Source organism: Pelophylax lessonae, assembly GCF_965119305.1.
Source record: "Pelophylax lessonae genome assembly, chromosome: 1".
NCBI classification, from domain to species: Eukaryota; Metazoa; Chordata; class Amphibia; order Anura; family Ranidae; genus Pelophylax; species Pelophylax lessonae.
In genome coordinates, this window is record NC_138768.1 from 349,771,704 (window position 1) to 349,783,824 (window position 12,121).

The 12,121-nt window shown below is 45.7% G+C and overlaps 1 protein-coding gene across 1 annotated transcript in view; it reads left to right on the forward strand.

Moving 5' to 3' along the window:
- The window catches only part of TUT7 (terminal uridylyl transferase 7), a 162,680-nt gene that overhangs the window by 131,833 nt on the left and 18,726 nt on the right, over positions 1-12,121 (forward strand). The window contains exons 25-26 of the mRNA XM_082272795.1: positions 4,787-4,902; positions 8,076-8,392. Coding sequence (XP_082128921.1) covers positions 4,787-4,902; positions 8,076-8,392 — 433 coding nt within the window. The remainder of the gene's footprint in view (positions 1-4,786; positions 4,903-8,075; positions 8,393-12,121) is intronic.

The window sequence follows — 12,121 nt, forward strand, 5'->3', positions numbered from 1 at the left end:
TTTCTCCAGCAATCTGTTCTCTATGCGGACTTGCATGCAATCGCTAGGCCTGATGGTGTCCACCTTTTTGAGGCGGTTCTGTTTGCTCAGTTCCACCAGAAACCTCTGCAAATAGAAATTCTTGCCAAGTGGAACAAGGATGAAAAATCTTTGGCCAAATCTGATTCGGCTGAGTCAAAACACAAGAAGTGCTCTACTGTGGTGGCTTCGTTCCTTGGCTCTGCGTCAGGGTAAGTCCTTCCTTTCCTTGTATTGGACCATGGTAACCATGGATGCCAGCCTGTCCAGTTGGGGGTGGAGCACTTGGGAAGATGTGTCCAGGGGACCTGGACTCTGGAAGAGTCCAGACTACCGATCAATATTCTGGAACTCGGAGCGATAAAGCTTTGCTTGAGTCACTGTACAAATCCTCTGCAAGGATGTCCAGTTCAGATTCAGACAATGCCACGGCCGTGGTTTACATCAATCAAGGGGGCACCAAGAGTGTCCTGGTGGCCCGGGAGGTGGCCGAGATCCTAAAATGGGCAGAAAACTTTGTTCCAGCCCTCTCCACTGTGCATATCCCTGGAGTGGAAAATTGGCAGGCGGATTATTTGGAGTCAGGTGTTTCACCTGCTGTGTGTCCGGTGGAGGACACCCGATGTGGACCTGTTAGCCTCTCGGCTCAACAAGGTACAGAGGTTTGTAGCTAGGTCTCGGGATCCTCTAGCTGATGCCACAGACGCATTGGTGTCTTTGGGGTCATTATCGGCTGATCTATGCATTTCCTCCGCTAAAACTTCTGCCGAGGCTTCTGCGCAGAATAGAGGCGGAAAGGATTCCAGTCATTCCAGCCGATGTTCCTTGGAGACTTCCTCTCAGGGAAGATCTGCTGTCTCAAGGGCCGATCTTCCATCCTGCTTTACAGTCGCGTGGCTGTTGAAAGGCAGTTATTAAAGGATAGGGGTCTTTCTAACTCAGGGATTCCTACACTGTTGAAGGCTAGAAAATCTACCTCCTAGGAAGATTTATCCTCGTACATGAAAAATGGACATTGCATGGTGTGAATCGATTAAGGTGCCTCCACACTCCTTTTCAGTGGCTAAGATATTGGCTTTCCTCTAAAGAGGGGTTGAGCAGCTGTTGGCCTTGGGTACTAATAAAGGCCAGGTGTCGGCCTTGGAGGTGTTTTTTCAACGTCCTTTAGCTATGCATTCTTTGATTCGCACCTTTATCCAGAGAGTTCGCCATATGGTTCCTCCGATACGGTCCCTGTTACCTCAGTGGGATCTTAACTTGGTACTGTCAGTCCTTCAGAAACCTCCCATTGAAAACATTAGGGAGATTCCTCTGCTTACACTGTCACAGAAGGTAGCCTTTTTAGTGGCTATTACCTCTGCGCGCAAAGTGTCTGAATTGGCAGCGCTGTCCTTATCCTTATTTTGTGGTCCACAGAGATAAAGTGGTACTTCAACCTAATCAGTCATTTCTTCCTAAGGTGGTCTCTGATTTCCATTTGAATGAAGACATTGACACAATTGGATGTTTGTTGTATAACTTTAATAATGTACCAACATCCCTATTAATACAGTAATCCCCCGCTACATCGCGGTTCAATTTTTGCGTCCCGGTAATTCGCGTTTTTTTTTGTAATGTTATTTTACTATGTAAATCATTAAAAATGAAAGATTTTTGTGTTTTTCATAGCTCTTGCTCTGTCTCGAAGTATCTTTTATGTGTTTAAATGAGTTTCTATTGTTTTAAAAGTGTGTTTAAAGACCTTAAAATGCTTCTACATGTACAGTGACAGTAAAAAAATCATGCCTACAATGCATTTTAATAGGGTTTTTCTATTTTGCGGAATTTTACTTTTCGCGGCTGGGTCCGGAACGTAACCCCCGCAATGGAGGGGGGTTTACTGTAATTCAAAAAAACACTGGAATTGTGTAAGACCCGGGTGTATGGGTCCGGCACAGAAACCGTGTTTGTTGCATAAAGGAAAAGAGAAATTCAGAAAGGAGAGTTGAGGAACAGAAAAAGGAAGATATGGGAAACAGAGGGGGAGAGAGAGGACCAAAAAGGAAAAAAGAAAGAAAAAACAAAGGGGAAAGAAAGAGGGGAAAAAACAAAAAAGAAAAAAGGAAGAAAAAAAGAAAGAGAAGAAAATAATAGGAAAAAAACTAGAGAACAATAGTACAGAGATATTGGGAATGGAAAAACGCAGGATAATGAAGAAAACAAAGGGGGAAAGAAGAAGGGGGAGAGCAAAAGAAAAGGAAAGAAAAAAGAGGGAGGAGAAAAAGGAAAAGAATAGTAGAGGGCTATTGGGATTTTTGCGGTACTGTAACTAGCGATGGAAAACCACCATATATAAAAATATAAATTTTTATTGATGTATTATATTAAAAATATTTACAGACCAAGACAAAGAAAATACAAGATAAAAAGTGTACAGAGCAGGTTACCATAATAAATTGTCAATTACATACAGTTGTAGTAATTTCAGGCAATGATAATGTGTTATACAAGCTCCGGTGACCCCAAAACAAGGCACCGGGCATTAACCCAACATGTTTCGCGGGTTCAAAGATCCGCTTCTTCAGGGGTGTTGGATTATATAGTACGTAGATTTGCCTTGGAATTCCTGTATAATATAAATATGCAATGAGGACAATATAATCAGCATTATTGTACAGAGGAGTTATTAGCATGCACATCCACTCAAATGTCCAAAGCTCCCACCACCATGTGACATGCAGAGGTGGCCACCCAGTGAATGCCTCACCAACGCATGTGGAGAGGGTCAGTCAGGCAGCGTATAATGGGTAAAATAGTTGTGCATAACCACATAGTAATGAAATACCTGTATGTGGTAAAAATGGTAATTTATTGCTCAAAGAATGCCTACGGGGCTGTTTTGCCAATCAGCATGGCACTTCTCTCTGTAGGACATAAAGATATCACAGTATACTATGGCATAAAAAGATCTTTGTGTAAAGGAGTTAATTGCTCTGCTGGAGTTTGAGCTTACCGCGCATCGGTTGTGCATATGCAAATGCAACTACACCCGAGTAGCACAGAAGGTGGGGTCGTCCTAAGTTCTTTAAGGCTCCATATCTAGATGGATCTCAATCTTAAGAGGGTAAATTGACCTCCTAAGTGGAAGCTCCTTTCAGGGAGGTAAACGGCACTTGAATATCTAAATAGCAAAAGGCAAGTTATATATAGGTTAGAGGAGGTATGTATAATTACGTATCAGAGTATCTCCTCAAAAGAAGCTCCACAGCGCTTACCTTGTGTGTTATCTGATGGCGTAAACCCCGGCATCTGCAGGGGTAACGCCATCACGCCGCCTTTTGAACATCCCCTCAACCCGGCGCGCGTGCGCAAATCCGGACGGAAGTGACGCATGTGCGTCAGGTCAGGTCCCTAAAGGCGCTTCCCGTGTGAGGGCGCGCGCCGTGCTGCGTAGTTATCAGCCGAAAACACAGCTGTACGCAGCCACATGACCAGACATGGGCGGGATCAAGGCCCTGCATGTCTGTCAGTCCAGGGACCACACATCCGTTGGGAGTGCCGAGTGATGCCGCCCCCTGCCGTCGGGCGGTGGATAGCAGAGGACCGTGAATGCGCAAGAATTCAACTCTAGTACAAAATAGAAGATAATTGGAAATCAACTCCATATATGCGATTGGAAAGCATAATGTTTTACAATATACAGCAAGTGCATCACAATATAGAAATACAAGAATGAAACACCCATATAAACGAAATTGAGACATATATTCAAAATGCATTGCAAGGTCCCAGGATTGTTTCCAATCACATGGGGCCGGCAATGACTAATAGTAGGCATCACAGTAAAATATGTGTCGCCTATCATATCAAATATTAACAATGTAATCTAAGCTTGGTTTGCTGGTCTATGATAGCAAATTTATATTAGCAATTAACAATATGCTGACTGCAATACACAGGGACATGTCTATTTAATGACCTGCCGGTGTGGTTCTTACTATGTCGGCAAGACAATACATAAACTAGGGCAGAGAATCGGGGACCACGTATATTATTCAGAGGGAGGCACATACCAGACCAGTGTCACCCGACCTAGGAAGGGATTGGCTGCATCTGCAGCGATCATATCCAGATGGATCAGGCAGACGGTGGTACAGGCTTTGCAGGCTGCTGTTTAAAAGAGAATTTATTCTCTTTGAGGGTGTATGTTGTTTCCAGGGGAGCTCCAGTTGTTCCTTGTTAAGCTCCATGTTACCTGGTTGGCTAAGTTTAGCCTTTGGAAATTACCTTCTTTTCTGTGTTTTCCCACCCCTCATACTAATACTTCTTTGGGGCATCCCAATGGTAAAGAAGAATATGGAGCTATAGATGGAGAACTGGATTTTTGACTTACCGTAAAATCTTTTTCTCTGAAGTTCATTGACAGACGCAGCACCCGCCCCTCTATATAGGATTTTGGTTGCAACAAAACTAAATGCCTATAGACAGTGAGTGGGTGTGTATACCCCAAAGGGACTGCCCATAGGCGTGGTAAAGATTTTTCCTGCCTAGTGTCCTACTTCTGTAAGGGGCAGCATAACTCAACGGTTAAGAAGAATATGGAGCTGCATCTGTCATTGAACTTCAGAGAAAATGATTTTACGGTAAGTCAAAAATCCATTTTTTTCATATGCTTTTCTTTTGCAGCATACTGTGTTTTTGCTACAAAATGACAGATGCATCTATAGTCTGTTGCATTTTCCATGCATTTTACAAGCATACTCTCTGAACAAGGTTTTCTTTTTCATAGGAGTATTTCTTTGATCCAGATGTACTGACTGAAGGGGAACTTGCTCCCAATGACAGATGTTGTAGAATCTGTGGCAAAATTGGACACTTTATGAAAGACTGTCCTATGAGAAGAAAGTAAGTCACCTTGCTTCACACTGCTGACATAGTGAGAGATTAAAGATGTGTGTTTTGAATTAGTTGCATACTAAAATTGACTACTATAGTGCATGTGTAATATAATGACCCTTGACTCTAGCACCAGGTCCCACTGCGGTTTACGTGCTACTTAACAGACTTAAGGGTAAGTACCTTTTACACACCATTCCCAAAAAGGTTACCATACACCGCAGTGAGCCCCCCCCCCCTCCCCTATACTGAAATGCTGTGCTCCAAACAAAAGCCCACCTCTTGAGCTGCTGGGGGGGGGGATGTAGTGTTAACTGTAGTAGCAGATTTAAATACACTAACAAATTGAAGCCAAACTCTAGCTTATACTTTACAATCATTGGTAGCAAACTATTTTTTATTTTGGGATAAAGGTTTTACATGGAAAAAAAAAAAAAGCTGATCATTGTTAACATCCCTGTCAGTGTTTATGGTTTGTCTCATCCCTGTAAACTGATACGTATGTAGGACAGTTTGTCCTTTTGAAAAACAGGCTTGCTGGTTAAGTTAACAGATTAAAATAGTAGAAAAATATAATACTGCTCTGCAAAAATAAAACTAGATCTACTCAAAAGTTCATACAAGCACAAATTAAAACGTATCTAAACTCAAAACCAGAAATGTAAAAAATGTGAACCTTATCAGTTCTTTGATGTGATGGCTTCATTTTTTTTTCACTTTTCACCTGCGAATAATGCCTGTCGCACTCCAATGTATCTATGAAGGGAGCCATGGTTGCCACCCAGGCTACGATATTGATGTGGATTATAAACAAGTCTTTCATTTCCATTGCATGTGGAGCAGAAGACTTGTAGTTTACAGAAGATGCGTTTTAAAGATTGTTTGCGCTTTTAGTTTAATTCACATGACAAGACAAGGATACTTAAAGTGGGCTGAAGGTTTTTTTACCTTAACCTCCCTGGAGGTCTGATTTATGTCTGAATTGTTGTGCTAAAAGAGGTACATTGTTTTGCATTGAAATATGTTTTAGATTTTAGGCCTGTAATTCTTAAAAATAACTCACTTAAATCTGTCCAAACAAGACATCCCGGGTATGATGAAGTTTGAAACACAAAATCATAAATTATAATGTAATAATACATTTCATCAAATTCTTCATCGTTTTCGAAGTGGCGATATTTCATTCTGAGGGAGAATCTGTATACTCTGACATGACCGCGCCAAAGAATGGAGTAACAAGTAATGTATTAGTTTTCCAAACCTCTTCTGAATGGGGTTTCCCCACCACTCCCTGAAGAATTATTAGGCCCAGAAATTTCCAAATGTCATCTTTGGTCACTGGTTCCCACTGCATCTTGCACATTTCCGATGCATAGCTCATTGTTGCTCTTTGTACTGGTTTGTCTCGGTAACTATTTTTTCAATAACCTCATCTGTCAGAAATAATTGTAGGTATGCCAAGGGGTTGTCATGGTCAATGTCCACTTTCATACCAGGTGCTCAAGTAAATGGGGAAACTTGGGGGCACTGCCTGATCCGTACCACAGTCAATAGAGCACCAAGTTCGCACATCACTGAGCTCAGTCGCAGAATCGACGCTGTTGTCACTTTTAATACCTGATGACGAAATTTTCCACGAATCGCTATTGCTCAGTTCTTCAAATATTTCCGATTCACTGTCGCTGTTTTCCAGTTCGTCCAAAAGCGTTAACGCTTTTTGGACGCCATGGATGTTATCAATTTTCCAGGCAAAAAGTACCGCAAAAAGTATAGGCAGGGCACTGGAAAAGCCACTAGGTGAAATGGCACGATACAAAGTTGTAATCCTAACAGATTACACTGTATCATGTCTTTTTTTATTTTTTTGAATCTCCCGTTGGTTACACCCCCCCCCCCGCGCGACGCGGCGCTCGCTGGGAAGAGAACCTGAAGAAGGTGCCGAACACACAGCGGGAGGGTGGCAGGGGGATCGCAGGGGAAGGCGAGTTTCATTCTGGGATAATCCCGAGTGTGGCTCGGGGTTACCGCTTTTGGCACGTAATATTAACCCTGAGCCACATTTGGGAATACCGTTAGGGAGGTTAATGCATTCTCTGCATTCACTCCACTCAACTCCACTGTGCACCTCCCCCAGCCCCCAACCCCCCATTCTTACCTGAGCGGATCTCAATCCAATGCTAGGCATGAGAATAGCGGCTCTCTCCCTCAGACAGCATTGGGAGCTATGGTCCATCACAGCCCTTGAAAAGGATGCAAGCCTGCATGAGTGCCCTCACAGCTTACTATGGTGAGCACTCAGCTGGGAAGGAACCAGGAGTGCTGGCAGCCAACCCAAGAGGAGGAGGACTGGGGCTGCTCTGTGCTGCCCTCCCGGCCTTTTAAAAGCTTCTAAATGTTGGGAGGTGAGATTTCGGGTCATAGGACTGCTGTAATTGGCTGTCACGGCAGTCACGTGATCGGAAAGCTCCCGATCGCAAGGGTGCTTTTGGGAGCCTTTCAGGCACACCGGTGACTGTGCTTGGGGCATGCAGGGCGCGTGCTCTCAGCACAGAAACCAGTTTACACGAGGCCTCATATATACGGTATCTTGGCATTAAAACCCACCGAGAGTCTGCATATATGTGTCACGTCCGCGGGAAGTGGTTGAACAAAAAATGTGTTTTATAGTTGGTTTAAAGATTTATAGCTGATTTCTTACGTGCATCTTGTCTCACCTGTGAACACTTTACACAGACAAGCAGCTTAAATTAAAAAAATGAGTCTATAACTCCCCCCCCCCCCCCCCCCACTCTTTGCATTACTCTTCTCGCTCAAGCTGCACTAATGAATCAGCAGTCGTCTTCAACGCTTTTGGATTGGCCGCTGCAGGTTTGACCTCAACAACTGATTAGGTATTGGTAGTATGGGAACAGAAGTACTACATGCACTTTTTCAGCATAGGAAACAGAACTGTAACAAATATTTCTATAACAAGTATTTTCTGTAGTTGCTGAAAATTATTTTTAGCCTGAAAATAAAAGCTAATGCAACCACCTCAGTTGACTGAAAGCTGCAGTGTGTTGCATTTTATTTCATGGTTTCAGATATACTTCAGTTTTGCATGTTGTTGGACTTTATATTCAGTCCTAAATTTGATGTCTCGCATGGCTCCCCATACTTTTTTTTTTTTTTTTTCTTGCTAGAGTTAGAAGGCGCAATCATGAAAGTGCCTCAAACCAAAGATACCCAGACAAGAGACCGCAACGAAAAATTGAGGACAAGGAAATGAGTTTGCAGGGAGGTGGCATGAGCATAGATGGAAAAGAGCTACATGCAACTCCACGAAAAGCACAGCAAGGAACACGGGGCAACAATGAGCCCTGCAAAGATAGGACACCTAGATCTGGCTCTGAAAAGTGGAGAAGACAAGATGACCGAGAGCTTAGGGAAAAACGCTGTTTCATTTGTGGCCGGGAGGGGCACATCAAGAAAGAATGCCCTCAGTACAAAGGGGCAGCAGGTGAGTGACTGACTCATTGTGGCACAGCTAATTTTACTGCTACTTTTCTGCCAGTAAGTTACTCAGGACTACACTTTTTGTGACATTCATCTGCACTGCTTGAGAACCAGATAGAAAACTTGGCTTTTCTCTTTCGTTCCACGGACACAGCACTCCATAAATCATAACTACTGGGTTATATTGCCTCTCCTAGGAGTAGGACTAGGCAGAACAAAAAACCTGGCTACGCCCATTGGCCGTCCTCTGCTTGGTATATAACCCCTCTCTCTGCTCTAGGCAATCAGTTTTAATCTGTCTAGTCAGGAGTAAGGACCTAGGCTCCCGGCTGGGATCTCTGGTCCTAGCAATTTTATTCTTCCTTACATATTTGTTTTTTCTCTCGGGAGATCTACAATCAACTGCCAGGCTGGGCGAGGGGCTGGATAATCTAGATCCAGTGGTCCCCCCAGCCCAGCCAGTAACCACTTGCAAACCGCAGCTATGCGCTAGGTTGGCCACGACCGAGTTAACTGTCTCACAGGGTTGCATATGACCGGGCTTGGGTCTGAGTCGCATCGGTCCCTTGGCCGGCAGCTCCCCTTATTCGGTGGCAAGGATTCTGTCTGGAGTGTTACCCACACCTTGGAAGGGTAAGCACAGTCCCCTCTCTCCCCTTTTTGGTCTTTTTTTTTTTTTTTTTTTTTTGGGGTGGACGCAGGCAACCTCCCGCGACAATCAGACCTGCCTGCAAGTTCCCTCCTCCCATCCCTCGGTGAGCTGGGCTTCCTCCACTTCCCCCCCCCCCCTCTCTGGACCTAGGGTCTGGTGGGGGTCCCAGGGCAGAGGATGCAGCAGAGACACCTGGGGGTCTCCCCTCGCTATCCCCACTCTGTAAGGGTCCTGGGATAGTGTGTCCTGCCCTGGTAGTCTGGAGGGGTCCCAGTGTAGGAGACGCCTAGGTGCGTGCCCCACTGTTTGCAGTGTCGGTATAGTGCAGGGGGACCCCGATGCAGTGCGCGCAGCAGTCTCCCCTAACGTGTGTCCTACTTTCAGGAGGGGGTCCCCTTGCAGAATGCTGTAGCTGATGGTGGCCATTTTCCCTTAGTTTGGCTGGTCTCCGGTTGGTGGCCATGCTTGTGTAGTCCGATGTCTCGGGTCCATTTTCCCTTAGTCCAGGAGACGACCGAAGCCCCGTGGGAATGCCGAAGCTCCTCCTTGGCTTCCTCTTCCTGTGCCCGGGACATATGAACAGGGATGGCATCGATGGTGATGCTGGGTCCGAATTCTCGGCGCTCAAATCCTTGGGGGAGGAGGGGGGGGGGGCTTTCTCTCTCTCTCTCTCGGTACCCTGAGCCTTGCAAGGGATCCTTTAGTGGTACCAAAAGATCGTTTTTGTACTGCAAGGTTTTCCTTTCCTTATGGAGCCTCAGCACATCTCCCCAACTGACCCCCTCATGGAGGGGGCAGGTCCCTCGGAACCCCAGCTTCCCATGGTTGCACTGATGGTGGTCCTGCAGTCCTTAATGTCCCGGGTGAAAATGGCATGTGGGCAAAGGCCCAGGAGGAAACGTCCCTCGCCTTTCCCTGCTCAGTCCCTCATCTGATTCGGAGCCTGATGCCGCAATGGACATGGCCTATCCAGGGGAACTTTGATATCACACCCCCAGATCCATCAGATAGTGAGGATGATTCCTCCATGGTCGAAGCAGCGAATTAAAGCGCTGGTAGACTAACTCATCACTGCAGTGCATGAGACTTTAAAAATGGAGGCTGTGACTGTGTCGTTTGCATAAGTCCCCTCGCACTCCAAAGGTGTTTTCTTATGTGCGTTATTTTGACAGGTTTTCCTGTAAGGAATGGGAACAACCAAAATTACCCTTTGTGTTCCCCAAACGTTTTGCTGTATGTTTACCCTTTTGAGGAGTCCCTTTAAAAAAAAAAAAAAAAAAAAAATGGACTAGTCCACCAGTGGTGGACCCTCATGTTTCAAAGTTGAATAAAGCTACCATGATTCCAGTGGAGGCAGCCCCATCCTTTAAGGACCTGGCTGACAGGAAAGCAGAGGCTGTGGCACGCAGCATGTTTACTATGGCTGGTTCTGCATTGTGGCCAGTCTTTGTCTCAGCCCTGGTGTCTCAGACCCTAACTGAATGGGCAAAGCTTTTGCGCCAGGGCCTGGGGGGTGAGCAGGTCCCCACTGTTTTTTTTTATTAGCGGACCAGTTGGTCCATGAACTGCAGTTTATATGTGATGCAGCTTTGGATACAGCTTCTGCGCTGTCCAAGCTTTGTTTCAGCGGGGGTGATTAGGAGCGTGCTGTGGCTTAAGAATTGGTCTGCAGACCAAGCCTCTAAGAAAGCTCTCGTTGATCAGCCCTTTCAAGGCGTTCGCCTGTTTGGGGCTATCTTGGATGACATAAGGGTATCACGGGGGGAGAGTACCTTCCTGCCATAGTCTAGGAAAGGGAAGGAGCCTCCTAGCAATTGGGGGCTCTCTTCAGCACATAGAAAATAATTTTGTGCTTCTAGGGTGGAGAATAAGGGAAATAGATCTTTCAAATCTTCCCCGGGAGGTTCTAAGCATCCTTGGTCTGGTAAGCCTAGAGCTAGCTTCCCTGGACCAGCAGACAAGACCCTTTTCAACGTGAAGGTCTGCACTCACCCATTACTGGTTTCCAGCCTCGTGGACCTCCTTAATGAATGTCAAGGAAATCCACAAAATGATTCTTTTGGGGGGTACCCAGAAAGGGGGACAAAGCTTGGCCTTAGCTTTTTGAGGTCCTAAGTCTCCTTGTGTGGATTTAATTCCTGCAAACGTTCAGGTGATGTCCGAACTACCCAAGCCCCCCCCCTATCCCTGTCCAGAGAATTGATTTACCTAGGTCTGATTCTAATTCTGACCAGGGAGGCCCTTCCTCTGGACAAACTTCAGGAACCACCTGCCGTGATTCACCGGCTGCTCTGAGTTCACTCCCATTTTGCATACAGGTTCTGAGTCTGGTGATATCCACCTTCAAGACAGTTGTTTGTACAGTCCTACATGCAGCTCCTTTTAGCAGGTTTGGCGCCACAGGAGGATACCGAGGTTCGTAGAGAGATCTCGGGTTCCTCTGGTAGGCGCCGCAGGCGTCCAAGGGCCACGGTAAGGCCAGTAGCCTCCTCGACTCAGGCTTCTTCCGCATTCCCTGCAAGGAATGAGGGGCAAGGATCTTCCAGTCAGTCTGGTGTCCATAAATGTCCCTTGGGGGCTTCCTCTCAGAGAAGACCAGTTGTCCCAAGGGCTGATCTACCATCCTGCTTTAGACGTTGATTTTAATGGCTTAGCTATTGAAAGCCAGGTACTGAGTGATAGAGGTTTGTCTGGATCAGTGATCCCTACTATAATGAAGACGAGGAAGTCGTCCAGCAAAATATGCTATCGTATGGGAAAGCATACATTTATTGGTGTGAATTGATTGGGGTGCATTTTGGATCCTTTTCTGTGGCTCGGATTTCAACCTTTCTTCAACGGGGCATTGATCAGAAGTTGGCCTTGAGTACCATCATGGGCCAGGTGTCTGCACCGGCAATCTTCTTTAAGTGACCCCTAGCCACGCGCTGTTTAGTTTGTACGTTCATTCAGGGGGGTTCGACATGTGGCTCCACCTGTACGGTCTCTTTTGCCGCCATGGGATTTAAATTTAGTACTTTCGGTTCTCCATAAACCTCCATTTGAGAATATTTGGTAGATTCCCTTGCCTGTTATCCCAGA